Source organism: Sorex fumeus, unplaced genomic scaffold (assembly GCF_029834395.1).
Source record: "Sorex fumeus unplaced genomic scaffold, SorFum_2.1 ptg000073l, whole genome shotgun sequence".
Classification (NCBI taxonomy): Eukaryota; Metazoa; Chordata; class Mammalia; order Eulipotyphla; family Soricidae; genus Sorex; species Sorex fumeus.
Window position 1 is genome coordinate 18372495 of NW_026606130.1, and position 15980 is coordinate 18388474.

General features: G+C 42.5%; 1 protein-coding gene across 1 annotated transcript in view; it reads right to left on the minus strand.

Moving 5' to 3' along the window:
• Positions 1–1452: 1452 nt before the first annotated feature.
• GNL3L (G protein nucleolar 3 like) overlaps positions 1453–15980 on the minus strand; it is a 39645-nt gene continuing 25117 nt past the window's right edge. The window contains exons 8-16 of the mRNA XM_056129981.1: positions 15554–15657; positions 12672–12816; positions 10487–10574; positions 9814–9988; positions 8998–9140; positions 8216–8352; positions 6452–6570; positions 4738–4954; positions 1453–1785 (exon numbers count right to left, since the gene is read on the minus strand). Of these exons, the coding sequence (XP_055985956.1) occupies positions 1703–1785; positions 4738–4954; positions 6452–6570; positions 8216–8352; positions 8998–9140; positions 9814–9988; positions 10487–10574; positions 12672–12816; positions 15554–15657 (1211 nt within the window). The 3' untranslated portion in view covers positions 1453–1702. The remainder of the gene's footprint in view (positions 1786–4737; positions 4955–6451; positions 6571–8215; positions 8353–8997; positions 9141–9813; positions 9989–10486; positions 10575–12671; positions 12817–15553; positions 15658–15980) is intronic.

Genomic DNA, 15980 nt, shown 5'->3' on the forward strand with positions numbered 1-15980 from the left:
AGTTAACAGTATCTCTTAAGAATCCTAGAAAAATAAATGTGAGATTATGAAATGCATGACTTTTAACTGGCTTACTTAGTTGCCTTGTTAAGTTTTTTTTTAAATTTTTATTAGTGAAACACCATGAGGTACAGTTGTAGACTTACAAATTTTTGTGCTTGGGTTTCAGTTATACAATGATCAAATATCCATCCCTCCACCAGTGCCCATTCTCTACCACCACTGATCCCAGTATCCCTCCCACCCCCCCATACCCCCCTACCTCTCTGGCAGGGCATTCCCTTTTGTTAGCCTTGATAAGTTTTTCATTGTAACAATTATTTTGATTTTGGAGCCACACCTGGTGGCACTCAGAGCTCACTCCTCAAGTTGTTCACGACACTATATGTGGTACCAGGATTCAAACCAAGATCAGCAGCATGTAAGGAAAACACTTTATCCTCTGAACTATCTCTGTGGTCTTCATTCTAACACTATTATATGTAGAGAAAGGAATAAGATAGTGTGAAGTAAATTGGGACCTAATCCAAGGGGGCATGGTGGAATTTTTGCAAGACCCTCTTCTAAACCAAAGAAAGAATATATTAAAAGGCTTGATAACACAGGCTAACATGGTGAGTGCTTAATCAAGTAATCTAATGTCTATTCCCTTCAAATGTATCCAGTCATGGGTAAATTGCCAGGAATGGAAGTCCTGTGTATAACAACAATCCATGGAAAAGTCAGAAGACTGTGCTTCTGCTCTCATCTACTTAAGCATTTTCCTAAGGATCCCAACACTGCTTGGGCCTACTGTCCTTTTCAGATATTAAAGGCTCTCCCAGATAAGATATCTAATTGCATTTTAATAGGGTATGTGGATTATTGATACTATAGAGGAATTGGCATGTATGCTTCTTAATAAAACAGTGATTCATTTAAAAAATTTAAAAAATTACCACAGAAAAAATTTTTTTAAAAATTCAAGGATATTTCTAAAAGAAAAAAAAATCAGTTCTTGAGACACAGTTTGTAAATGTATAAAGCCTTTCTGAATTGTGAAATTCAAATTCTGATACTGAAAGTTACACAAAAGTGGAGCCCATACAGAGCTGTTCAGTTAAAGAATTACCCCAAGTCACGGTTTGGCCCTAATACATCTAACTTCCCACTCCACTTACAGGTGCCTTGTTTACTTAAGTGCAAAATGCCTACACAATGCAGCACCAACCAGGCTTGAGTTCTCTTCTCTGTAAGACCTTTCCAGGACAGAAGAATGATCACATTCCTGACTTATAGCCCTCTACTGGAATGTCTTGCCTCTGGGCTATAATCCATCACCCTCCCATGAATCTCAAGGTCCACCAAGGGCCATGGTACTACATGCATGTTTAGCATTCCAGGAGAGCTTTGTGAGTTATGAAGCATTTCAATCAGCCTAATCCACAGAGTGGAGATAAATCACAAGCAACAGGGATTTACTGATCATTTATTTCTCTGTTAGAGTAGAGCAAGGGTTAAATAAAGGGTTGCCAGTTACTGCAAGTGGAACTTTCTTCTTAGACAATGGAGAGAAGCAGAAGGATAGTTTTCTTTTAATATTTCGCAGGGAAAACAATAAGCAAATAAGTTCCCTCAGGGTGATGCAAACCATTTAATTTCATCTGTATTTCCCCATCCTCTCTGGAACTGGTGCTGAGAGCGGAGACAGTCAATCAGTTGATCAGTCATCAGCACTGTCATCTGCATTGCCAGAGAGGTCGAGAGCAGACATCATGGAATCAGACAGCTTGCTGGCGAGTTTATCTACAGATGGAGAAACAGGTAGTCATCTAGTGGCTGGCTTGTCAACAGAAAGCCTGCAGGAGCTGGCTGACATCACTGGTTCACTCCATACTGACTCATACAAACCCCAACACTAAAAACAACTGATGGGTTATTGGCAGACATTCTCTGTGAAATGATGACTTCAACAGAGTTGATCTCAGTATCAAACTTACTGGGCTCCAAGTATTTTTGTCACTTCCTAGTATTAAAAAATACAATTTTCTTTTACTATATGCAACTTGATAACATTACCCTCAAAGTTTTCATAGCAAAAAGACAGCATAGCCCTAAAGGCTTTGGATCTGGAGGCAGCCACATCCTACCAATTTCAGGACTTCCTTGATACATCGCCTCTTCCAAAAGACTTTCTCTGATCACCCTAACCTCCCTACCATATCCAGGCTTCTCGAGGATTAATGATTGTGCTTTCCATGTCTTCACAGTAATCAGTCTGTATTGCCAATAGCTATTTCTCATTTTTTCCCCACAGGAGTGCAAGGGAAATTCAACCTTGGATTATCAGGACTCAGTATAGGGTCAGAATAAGATAAGTGGCTTTATACACCACCTAATTCAAAGAACAAGTCTTCATGTCAAGTTTTTCATTTGATCTGCATAAAATACTAGTTGTTAGTGTGTTGCAGCATTTCTCAGACTCAGCTGCTTCACTCAACAAATGAAAAAGACTTTTGCAATGAATTAATGAAGACCAGTATACCATGAACACCTAAATAAGCAAAAAATTGTGAGCCAGACAACCATTAACATGAGGAAGTTTTGGGTGCTAGTCTCCTATTTTGTTATTTTATGTTACCCAGATGAATGCAATCTTTCTATAACTGTCCCTCTCTTTCTGACTCATTTCGCTTAGCATGATACTTTCCATGTAGTACCACTTGTATGTAAATTTCATGACTTCATCCTTTCTAACAGTTACATGGTACTCCATTGTGCAGATGTACCAAAGTTTCTTTTTAATTTTTATTAGTGAAACACCATGAGGTACAGTTGTAGACTTACAAATTTTTGTGCTTGGGTTTCAATTATACAATGATCAAGTACCCATTCCTCCACCAGTGCCCATTTTCCACCACCACAGATCCCAGTATCCCTCCCAACCCCCATCCCCCCACCCCACCCTACCTCTGTGGCAGGGCATTCTCTTTTGTTCTCTCTCTCCTTTTGGATGTTGTGGTTTGCAAAAGAGGCATTGAGTGGCAATCATGTTTGGTCTATAGTCTATTTCAGCATGCTTCTCCCATACTGGGAGGATCCTCTCAATGCCCTTTATTTGGTGATCCCTTCTCTATCTGAGCTCCCTTTTCCCCTAGCACGTGTGGCTGGCCTCCAAGCCATGGAGCAAACCTCCTGGTACTAATCTCGGCCACTTTTGGGTATTAGTCTCCCATTTTGTTACTTTATGTTCCCCAGATGAATGCAATCTTTCTATGTCTATCCCTCTCTTTCTGACTCATTTCGCTTAACATGATACTTTCCATGTAGTATCACTTGTATGTAAATTTCATGACTTCATCTTTTCTAACAGCTACATAGTACTCCATTGTGTAGATGTACCAAAGATTCTTTAACCAGTCATCTAATCTCAGGCACTCAGGTTTTTTCCAGATTCTAGCAATTGTAAAGAGTGCTACAATGAACAAATAAGTGCAGATGTCACTTCAACTATACTTTTTTGCCTCTCTGGAATATGTTCCCAGGAGTGGTATTGCTGGTCAAATGGGAGCTCAATTTCTAATTTTTTGAGAATCATCCATATTGTTTTCCAAAAGGGCTGAACCATTCGGCATATAGGAGACTAACACCCAAGAATAGCCGAGATAGGTACCAGGAGGTTTACTCCATGGCTTGGAGGCCAGCCACACACGCTAGGGGAAAAAGTAGCTCAGATAGAGAAGGGAGCACCAAATAAAGGGTGTTGGGAGGATCCGCCCAAGATGGGAGAAGCATGCTGAAAGTAGACTATAGACGGAATATGACTGCCACTCAATGCCTCTTTTGCAAACCACAGCACCCAAAGGAGAAAGAGAACAAAAGGGAATGCCCTGCCACAGAGGCAGGGTGGGATGTGGGGGGATGGGGGTGGGAGGGATACTGGGATCAGTGGTGGTGGAAAATGGGCACTGGTGGAGGTATGGGTACTCGATCACTGTATAACTGAAACCCAAGCACAAAAATTTGTAAGTCTACAACTGTACCTCGTGGTGTTTCACTAATAAAAAATTTTTTAAAACAAGGAAGTTTTACATATATAAGGTCCAGGATTTAATCTTGGCACCATCAAAAAATTTTAAGCTAAAAAAAATTAATGATGTGATTTTATAAACTGATATGAAAATGTTCCTAGTGTATATTAAATAAAAAAATAATGTGGACAAGACAAGCATTTGTATTTAAAAACTGACAAAATGTATAGATATTTGCCGGTGTACTTCTCAGGTATGAGAAGAAATTAATCATTTGCCTGAAAGCAGGCCTGGATGACTACAGAATTGGAAGGAAAGAAACATTTTATGTTGTATCAATCTGTACCTTTTGGAATACTGATAAAGTAAAGATTGCATACAACCTGTAAATTTCCTAATACTAAATGAACAGCTATTTGATATACAAGAACATGGTAGCTCACCAAGTTTGTTCCCCAGAGGATCAGCATCAGATGAGAACCGGTTAAAAAGAAAAAAATTCTTACAGCTCACAAGTAGCCCACAGTCACTGAGAAATTCTGAGGTTAGGTTCAAAAGTCTGTGTTTTAACAAGTCCTCTGAGATATTCTAAAATACTATTCTAACCCATCCCTAATCGCTAACCTTGGTCTGGAGGATACATGGAGATACTCATTTAGGAAGCACTAAACAAGATCCAACGTAGGCCCAAGATACCATTTTGAAGCATAGGGTTGTAGGTCCCCACCTGAACGCTTCTGCATCTTCTTCTTATTCTTCAAAGCAGATGCCAGGGCCTGGCCCTGCTGCAGGGGATCTGTATCCATGATCCTCTGCAGCACTGGGCGGCGATCCACTGTGCAGATATCCACTGTGTCATTATTCCCAGGGTAGTAGTCCACATTGCGCTTAGGCCACCCCTTCTGATGATTTGAACTGGTACAATATCCAGTGAGCTCTCCAATCTGGATAGAAAGGAAACTGAGCTACCTCCAAAGGAGGCATCATAGGAGGAAAGAGCAGGCTTAGGTAAGAACAGAGTCTGAAGACAGGCAGAATGAAATTTCAAATCTGGCTCTTCCATAGACTAGCAAATAATTAACTTCTTAGCTTCAGTTTATTTACCTCTCAAATGGGATGAATAGGTAGACTTGCATAGGTTTTATAATAAAATAAAAGCGTAGGGCAGGGGTACACATGGCAAACCTGAATTCGATCTCTGGTAATACAAATGGTTCCCTGAGCCTGCCAGAAATAATCCCTGAGCACCACTGAGAATGAACAGAAAACAAAAAATTAAGATGAAAACACAGATACTACAGTCCTCACTCAAGTGATCTTTCAGTTCTTACTGAATTTATCATATACATTTAGACACCTACTCTATGCCCAGGTTTTATGTAAAAAATACTGGGAAAATAAATCAGATGCAGTCTTATTTCATGAAGGATTCAAGCAAGAAGATACAATCCAACCATCAAGAAGTCAGAATGTGGGAAGTACCTGCCAAAGAGATGCAATGTAGGTGACAGCAGTTTAGAGTATGTTGGTTAACATACATTTATTGACAGAGGGTTTATTCTGACTTAACAGCAAAAAAAGTACAGAGACTACCTCAATAGTAAAAGGGTATCTATCTGGCTGGGACAGAAAATGTGTAGGGAATAAAAGTTTATACTGGCAGAAAGCTCACTGTGTGCCAGGTACCATTCTGAGCACACACACACATATTCACAATATACATACCTAAATTTTATTGTCTAGGAGTTACTACTAGAGTTAAAAAAATGGAGTAACCCTGCACACGGTCCCTAACTTAAAGTCTAAAACTTGTGATACGGAGTAGAAAACCAGAATATGGTCTAGAGAGACAGTGCATAGGTTAAAGCACATGCCTTGCATGCAGCCAACAGTCCCGGTTCTCTACCAAGCACCACCAGGAGTGTTGCTGAGCAGAGACAGGTATAGCTCCAAGCACCGCTGGGTATGACCCAAAACAATCTTCACCTGCCCAAAAAATAGGACAAATGTCAGGAGAAAGAGAACTCAAAGCTTACACTAAGGTTATAGGAAAAACAGCATAGAGAGACTCCATAATCTTCTAGAGAGGTATGGGAGAAAAAAGGTCAGAGAATTTGGTAGCTGACTTTTGAGAGTCCAGACAATATTTAAGGGGAAGAGTCAGATATCTAAATTGATTGTTTAAACAACAGGGTGGTTAGACAAGAACACGAGTTCTCTAAGTCAGAGTCAAGGCTGAGAAAGCTGCTTCGAAGAAAACACCTCTTCCTTGGACCTGCCACAGTTTTGTCAAGGAACAAAGGAACCCACAGTGAAACAACCAACATTTATCCTCCTTGACAATTACAGGAAGCCCTCACAGGAGTCAGGCAGAAGGATCCGACCAAATCACAGAATTCTAGATAAAGGAAGTGGTTGCCATCAAAAATGGGAACAAGTACCTTATACATGTTGGTTTTATTTTCTGCACCACCTGCCAGAGGCGAATGGAGCCACTTGATATCCATTTCGAGTGGGTCAATGTCATCCAACAGTTCATCAGACTCTCCAGTGGCTAAGCCTTTAATACAACCAATACCAAGGTTAGAGTACAGACTCCTCCGTGCTGCCAATCCCCTTGGTCAAGAACCAGTAGAGGGAATGGAGCAATAGCACAGCGGGTAGGGCATTTGCCTTGCACGTGGCCGACCCGGGTTCGATTTCCAGCATTTTATATGGTCCCCCAAGCACCGCCAGGAGTAATTCCTGAGTGCATAGCCAGGAGTAACCCCTGAGCATCGCTGGGTGTGACCCAAAAAGAAAAAAAAAAGAAGCAGTGGAAAGGATAAGTAAATACTACTCAGGAAAGACCCTAAAGAGTCAGAAGGAAGGGCTCTTTGATTACTGCTGAGACAGTCACAGAAAGGATAAACAGCATGGGTTTTATATACAGAAAGGCACTCTGGAAAAGGGCCTCTTGGAGTACTCCTCATCTGCAAAATGAGAATGCCACAGACCTATGACTGTGTTTCTATGAGTCACACAGATGTCGATACTGCACTGGCTTGGGATACTAACCTAAAATGGCAAGACTCTGGGAGTCTCCACTCCAACTCTCAAGTCTCAAACTCAAGTCTCTTGTCTGGAGATGGGCTCCGCTGCAAACCACAAATGAGCCCTTTGCCAATTGTATGCCCATAATACTTTCTTCTCTGCTTTTAAACTTTGCCCTGATCCCCTTCCCTAAACCTCTAATTCCATTTACTCCTCAAAATTTAGGGCCAACTCCCCTAAAAAAACATTTACCGGTGGTATCTCCCTCACCCTACTCTCAAGTTCCCAGAACTTTTTTTTTCTGCCAGAGGCATTCTCAAATATGGAGTCCCCTATTGTCCTCACAAAAACCAGAATCAAACATCATCATAAAAATATGGGCTTGAATTCCTTCCCAACTACCCACTTCATAAAATTCAGAATAGGGCTGTCTTTCCCCAAGACACGTGCGGAATACACCTGAAAGCAGGCAGGTATTGTCCTCATCTGTAATCCTATGATAGTAAAAGGACTCAGAGAAGGAAAGCTATAGGCCCTCAAGAGAAATAAAGGAATTAGAAGTCAGTAACAAGTTTTCTTCACTATCCCATACAGTTTACAAACTAGCTCAGAGAGTACCAAGACAATACAGGCCTTTCTTGAATAGCATAAAGGAAAAAGAAGCAATAAGCCACAGATAGAAACAGAAATGTCCTACTAAAGTTTTTGAAAGTCACATCTCAGTATCCCAAAAAACAATCATCTTAATACTCGCTAATATTTATCAAGCATGTACTATATATGCTAAATACTATTTTAAGTATTTTTACTTATTAAATAATAAAAGTTAATGTCTAGACATGCAAAAGCCTAGAGGCAATATGAAGGAGTTTTTGTTAGGAATGTCTCAGTCCACTCCAAATCCCAAAAAGTGGAAACCTTGCATTTCCTGAGCTACTCACCATGCAACCAATATTTTGCCATTGCTTTCTATATACAAAGAGCCCACAACTATACACCATGACTCAGGTTAGGGTTTTCCATCTTGAGGGAAAGATAATAAGCTTAGGGCTTGTTAAATAATTTTCCCAGAGCAATAATAGTGCCAAACATGGGAAGTCAAACATGGAAGCTGTTTTTGATCTGTGTGGTTCTACAAGGACTAAGCAAACTGGTCCTCTTGTACCACTTACATTCCATGGTGTCTTCATTGGCCTGTTCCGTATCCTCAATGTCGAAGACCTCAGTCATCTCCTTAACAATCTCAGCACTGAGATGGGAGGGCAGAGTGTGGGTGGCAGGTGGAGGTGTGTAGAAGCTGATCTTCCCACTGGGAGATGGGGGAAATTGGTGGTGATGTTATTAAGAGATCAAATGACCAAAGAGAGGATCAGTTCCTGAGTCATAAACAGCCAGACCAAGGAGATGGCTCAAAGGGCTGGAATGCATATGAGGAACCAGGTTCAATCTGTTGCACTGTATAGTTCCCCCCAGCACTACCAGGAGCGACCCCCAAGCATCAAACAATCAATAGCCCCTAAATATTTCCTGCTATTGCCGCATCCTCCAACCCCACATAAAAAAGCAGAAGGAAGGGAGGGAGGGAGAGGGGGAGGGAGGGAGGGAGGGAGGGAGGGAGGGAGGGAGGGAAGGAGGGAGGGAAGGAGGGAAGAAAGGAGCAGGGGAAGAGGAGGGGAGAAGAGGGGAGAGGAGGGGAGGGAAAGAGAGGAGAAGAAGGGAGGGGAGAGGAGAGAAGAGGAGAGGTACAGAGTAAGGACAAGAAAACCCAGACAGTGGCTTGTAAATAAGTTGTTAAGTTGCTAGATAATCACAGCATAGATTTTCAAGCAGAATATGACCTCTTGCCTTCACCTTTTTCTACCCTGGGACCCAAGAAATCAGGCTGTTCTGCCACGCAAACATAGATTGTGGAACCTGACTCTCTTTGTGGAGCCTGACTCCCAGCAGGCCTCACCTCACCCAGTCAGCCAAGACAGCTTTGGCTGCCTGCTCCAAACTGTATATGCCTCCCTTCTTCTTCTTCCCCAAGCGGTGGGCCACTGCAGTCAGAAAGTGCTGTGTGGTCTGGAACCCAGAGATGCCATAGTAGTTGGAAATCTAGTGACAGGAGGAAGAAAAACATAATTAGGAATGATGAAGTACCCATGAGACAGGGTAGGTAGCAAGAGTCTGTGTACCTCCAATGGAGTACTATGTAGCTCTTAGAAAAGATGAAGTCATGAACTTTACATACAAGTGGTACAATATGGAAAGTATCATGCTAAGTGAAATGAGTCAGAAAGAGAGGGATAGACATAGAAAGATTGCATTCATCTGGGGGATATAAAGTAACAAAATATGAGATTAATACCCAAGAATAGCTGAGATCAGCACCAGGAGAATTACTCCATAACTTAGAGGCCAGCCGGGTATTCTAGGGGAAAGGACAATTCAGATAGAAAGGGCAACACCAAGTGGAGGGTGTTTGGAGGATCCTCCCAGGAGGGGAGATGCAGGTTGAAAGTAGACTGGACTGAACATGTTCACCACTCAATGCCTCTTTTGCTGATCACAACACCCAAAAGGAGAGAGAGAACAAGGGGGAATGCCCTGCCACAGTGGCAGGGGGGGATGGAGGGGGAGGGATATTATCCTGGTGGTGGAAAATGGACACTGTTGGAGGGATGGGTATTTGATCGTGGTATGACCGAGATCCAAGCACAAAAATTTGTAAATCTACAACTGTACCTCATGGTGTTTCACTAATAAAAAAAAAAAAGAGTCTGTGTACCTCATCCAGGTTGCAGCGCTGCAAGATGGTCTCTACTGGGGTCACAGGGTCTGCAAGCTTCTGCACTTGGATGCAATTGCGCAGGATGGTGCCCACCTCTGAACTCGGTCCTGGAACAATGCCTGGGGCATCTAGTAGCCTGATGAACTTGTCCAGGTATACTTCCTGCATAAACCTGAGGTGGGAGGGAAGAGAAAGTACAGAGGGAGCCCATAGGCCCAAATGTGTCTAGCATCCTTTTGGCCTAGCACACAACTGAGAGTAGAAGTCAGGAATATATAGTGTACAGACAAAGGTGGAGATGTGGGGCTAGGGTCTCTAGGTCTATAGACCTGAGAGGCTACAGTCTAGCCTCTGTGATTACAGTCTGAGATGCAGCACTCTGGGCCAGTTTCTTATTCTGAGTCTCAACTGCTTTGTCAGCTTATTTGTAGCCCAGCCCTACATGGGAGTTAGGAAGCTTTAAGGAGTGAACAGGGGAAGGAAGCATCCAGCCTGGGACCTGGCCCACTTCTAGGGGAGGCCAGGTAAACATGGGCTGTAACTGAGACCTCTGTGCCCAGAGAAGAATCAAAGAATGGTTGAAAGGAACCAAAGGAACGGAGCCTAGAGGTGCGGATTTATGGGTATAGTAGGGTCAAGCTGTGGAGTTAGGGAACAGGCAGGTACTTACTTGGTAACCCCAGGAACAGCTCCCACGCTGCATGCACGACTGCGTTTCAAACTATTGATCAGGCTGCTCTTCCCAACATTGGGAAGGCCTACAAGGAAGCAAAAGGCATTTCAGGGCAGCAGAGGTCCTCAAGAACATTTGTCAATGTATAGGAATGGTTCTGGGATCCATATGGGAAGGGAGGTCAAGGCAGTGGTAGTGACCAGGCCAGAAACCCAAAACAGAGTCTGTCTCCTGGTCTTGGCCTCCCACACCAGGCACTGACTGAGCCCTTACATGTACTTTCTACCCCACTCTCCTTTTTCACTTGTAAGCAATCAGGGTAGATGTGTTCCTCTTTTTAGATGTAACATTCACCTCCCATCTACAAGTAGTTTAGGAAAGGTTCTCAGTGTAAGAACTCTGTGACAAAATCCAATAGCAGGTAGACATAAGGAAGTGCCCATTACACAAAAACCTGTTTTTCTCAGAGTATAATTCCCTTAGCAGAGAAGGGACTCATCTCTGAGCAGCTGTTGGCCTGGTGTGTTTTTTTTTTTGTTTGGGCAATTGCCAAGAATCTCTTGGCCTATGGCTGTATTTGTGGACTTCTCAAACCTCACGAAGCCTCTTATTCTCATTCTCACCATTATTCTTTCAACCGCTAAAATTTACCCATGAACTGCTATCACAAATGTTTGTGCTATGTGTATAACTTGTGAGTGGAAACTATACATCTTTCTATGTGTATCTCTGATCTTTTGGTTCTCCTTCTGCTAAAAGTCACGCTATTCATTCCATTTGATTCTCTCACACTCAGTCCTTTGCTCCTCATACTATTCTTGGTGCCTCCCTACACTTAATCACTCTTGCCCTCTAAATTTGTCTAAAGGTCTCTCATTCTGCACTGTCCTTTCTCCCTAATTCTGTCCACCTCAACTGTTCTGCTTCTCTAGATTATCCTCTCTATGCCTGTACCTCCTCTTTCTCTCTCCTCTCTCCCTCCAATCTCTTTCCTTCTTTCTGTCTCTATCTCTCCCCTTCTTCCTCCCCTTACCCTGTCCCTCTTTATATAATTCAGAGTCTCATTTTTTTCTTTCCATCTGTGTCCCCCTAACCCTCTTTCTTTGTATCTCCATTTCTCCTTCTACATGTGTGTCTCAACACAGCCACATATGTGTATTTGGTTCTTTCTGTGGTTCTGTATGAGGATGAAGTGAATCTGAGCACATTTTTATCTCACTGTGGCTAGATTTACTTAGGAGAAGCAAAGATGGGGTGTGTGGGAATGGTTTGGTCTGCATGTGTTTTGCCTTGGAGACTCCTGTATATGCATTCCCTGGATCTAGACAGGACTTTACATGTGCACATAAATACATGTCTATAGATCTGTAAGTTTCTGTATCTCTATATCTCATTCCTGCCTGTTTCTATAACCCTGTCTCTCTGGAATGTATGTTTGTTTATATTTTTCCTTTGTTCTTTGGGTATGTACACCTATCTGCATACATATCTAGAGGCATCTCTAGCCCTGTAATGAATCTCTCTGAAAATTTCTGTGAACTATGTCTATCTCTAGGTCTCTTTTGATGATATCTCCCTCACTCCACATACCTCTATTACCTTCCCTTTCTACTCCTCACCATACCATTTGGCATTCCAGTTCCTTTTCTATACATATACAGTATGTACATCTGTCCTTTCTCTTAGTATTGCACCTTCTCTTCAACATCTTCCTCCTATGACTTCACTTTTTTTCTCTCATGTTCTAATTCTGCCATTCCCAAATCCTCTATTCCTTCTGTGCTGGTCTTCTCACAGTGCTCTGGGATGTAGATAGGCCCAGCTTTGAGCCTCTTTTCTGTCTTGTCTTCCCCAGGAAAACTCCCTATATCCTTTTCCCCTTCTCTGGATTTCAGTGTTCTTAACTCTGAAAGAAAGTTACTCCTCCCTCCTATAACAAAATGAGATGGCTTCGACTTCAAGGCCAGTCCCAAGCATTTGATCCATAGTTCTAATACTCAAAACACAGGGCAATTCTGGTACTCAACATGCCCACCTAGTCAGATAACAAGTCACAAACCTTTCCTGAAGGACTCCTCTCTGCCCCTCAAAGGAAACATAAGGTTCAAAGGATCCTTTCCCTTAATGAAGCTGCTGCTCGATGAAGGAACCTGGGTCCCATGACCTCCCTCACAGGTCTTACCAACAACACCCACACGGATATGGGTGCGCACTTCCCCAAGACGGCAATAGTTCCCCAGGACTCTCATGAGATTTTCAGCTCCAAAGCAAGCTTTGCTTTTCAGCAGTGACTCAGAGGCCTGCTCCACAGGTACACTGCAACGATTCTGAAAAATAAAGGGCATCACACAAAAGGCATCAAGTAGGAGAGGTGGTCTGAGTCCAGCTTTCAAACTTTCAAGAAAACTTTCAGGGCTTTCCTGTGATCATCAATACCTCAACCTAAACTTCTATTCCCTGATCCCCTCAAAAACCCACACTGCCTTTGCATCTCCAGTCCTCTTTGTCACTCCTACTAGCAACACATCCCCTACCTTCACTGGAAGGAAGAGGATGCCATTCTAGCCTCCACAGAGATTGTTGAGTATTGTCTCTGCCTTTCATGGTATGTACCAGTCAATTCTTATTTCCCTTTGCTCGACTTTGGTGTCCACATATGCACACTGGAGACATAGAACATTTCTACCAGTGGAAGGACTAGATGTGTCTGGCCCTGAGCCTTCGTTCTCTTGATTCCTCATGCCCATCCTACTATTCCTCTTACCTTACCCACCAACACAATGCAAATAGTATAGGACTTAAATATTTAACAATAAGAATCAGAGTAGAGAGAGACAGCCTTAAAGTGGAATACAAATGAGACATAGCTACTCAGAAAGAACGCTTACCACATTTTTGTCACCAAAAGGATAATACACTATAAATGAGATATCATATGTCTCCCAGATTAGCAAAGATGAAAACATCTGATAGTACCAAAAGATATAGGGGAAAAGGCCTCCCCATACATTCACCTACTCCACCAATGGGAATATAAAACAGATACATCGATTGACTGGGAAGGAGGTAGTAATTTGTCAATGTATACAAAACATGTAGAATCTATAACCTATAACTACCACTGACTTCTTGGTACCCAACTTACACAAACACTTATCAACTAGCCAAGAAGACATATGCAAGGGTATGTGGTGAAGTACTGGTTATGTTTTGGGTTTTTTTGTTTGTTTGTTTTGTTTTTTTGCTTTTTGAGTCACATCTGGCGATGCACTCCTGGTTCTACACTCAGGAATCACCCCTGGCAGTGCTCAGGGGACCATATGGGATGCTGAGAATCGAACCTGGGTTAGCCACGTGCAAGGCAAACGCCCTACCCGCTGTGCTATTGCTCCAGCCGCTAGTTATGTTTTTTTTAATGGAAACTAATTTTTAGCACTAAAAGGGTATATTTACATAGAAAGATCTCCAAGAAAATTAACAAGATATAAGATGACACATAATACCCCTTAGCAGCATCTTTTCTTTATATTCACCCATAAATTTATAAAGCACAGAAAAATACTGACAATGGTGTCTACCTCTAAGTATAGATAAAGGAGACTAGAGTTAAAGGTACTGATATAGAGGAATTTAAGCCTTATCTATTATAGCTTTTGCTTTTCCTACTTTATTGTTTAATAAGTACTAAATTTTATACATAATATAATTTTTAAATGGCCCTCAGGGAAAGTTTTTCTTCCCTTAAATAACCAATGTCTCTGTGTGCTTTAATATTTTACAATGAAGGCTGGAGAGACAGTACAGGGGTTAAGGCACTTGCCTTGCATGCAGCCAATCTTGGTAAGATCCCCAGAATTAAATGGTCCCCTGTATACTTCTGAGTAAGATCCCTCACCAGCACAAGCCTGGTCTTGCCCCCAAGCACCAACAAGTATGACCCAAAAACTCCTCCCTAAACTCCTCTGCACTCAGGAATCATTCCTGGCAGATCTCAGGGGACAATCTGGGATGTCATGGATAGAACCTGGGTCTGCCATACACAGGCAAATGACCTACCCATTGTACTATCATTCGGGACCCCAAAGCAAGTATTTTTTTTAATAATTCATTTATTTATTGAATCACTGTGGGAAAAGTTACAAAGCTTTCAGGTTTAGGTCTCAGTCATGCAAATATCAAACACCTTTCCCTTTACCAATACTTATTTTTCACCACGAAGAACCCCAATAAACCCCCCCTCCCAACCCTCCCAATGCCTGTGAGGCAGATGAATTCTAGTTAACACTCTATCTTCTTTGATTAGATTCATTGTTTCAATAAAAGATGCACCACTATTATTTAGAGATTTAGAGTTTACCCCCCACCCCCAAATCAGACATGCTGAAAAAGCATTGTGAAGTGATTCGCTTTCTACAGCTGGGTTCAAGAATTAAATGTTGGTTTTGGATTTCCGCTATTTTACTAATTAACCCTGGAAGTATTTCTACTGAGAGTCAGATAATTAAGAGATTGGTTTCTGTGTTCTGGAGTCGTGGCCGTGCTAGAGAGCCGCTTGTGGGGGGCAACTGGTGGCCTCGGTAGGGCATGAAGGACGGACCGGAACGCCCCCCTTCCCATGAGGTTTTAGTCGCCCCCACACCCCCGGCTCATACCCGCTCTCCACAAGGCTCCCATGCGGCCGCCATCTTTCTTTCCAGAGGGAGGAGGGCGGAAGGGAGCAACACCCTTTCCCCTCTGGGCAGACATGATGGCCTGGATTAACGCATAGTCCGTTCACTTTTCTCAAAGCAAGTATTTTTAAATTAACAAAAGGTAATTATATTTTTCAACTTGTCTGTAGACAGTATTTATTTCTCCTACATCTGAAAACTGCTCCCTGAAAGCAATAATGCAGGAACAAATGAAGTGAAATACCAAGAAGTCATCCAGTGAAGCAAAAAGCTCAAAATTGAAGCTCAAAAACCTCAATTACCACAGGGCTGGAGGCCTGATCCAAATCATAAATCCTCAATCCTTGCTCAAGGCTATCTTCAAAGAAACTAATGCCCCCTACCAGCAACTTACCAGGTTTTTGACCTGATGCTGGGTACTGGCCTTGAAGGCCACCGTTGGTAGCTCATTTTGAAGGTATTCTAGCCACTTCTCCACAACTTCCTTGGGGACCAGATCTGATAAAAATAGGAATAGATAGGGCTGGTAAGCAGAACATCACCTGAGGGTTTATTCCAAAGACAAACCCAACCCTATTCAACTCTACCACTGACAATAAATATCTCCCTGGCCATGCCAGTTCCTAACAGTAACCAAGTTCCACCGTCCACTGTCCACTTTCCTCCCGTTGTTCATCGATTTGCTCGAGCAGGTCCAGTAATGTCTCCATTGGAGACTGCTGTTACTGTGTTTTGGCATATCGAATACATCATGAGTAGCTTGCCAGGTTCTGCTGTGCGGGCAAGATACTCTCGGTAGCTTGTTGGGCTCTCCAAGAGGG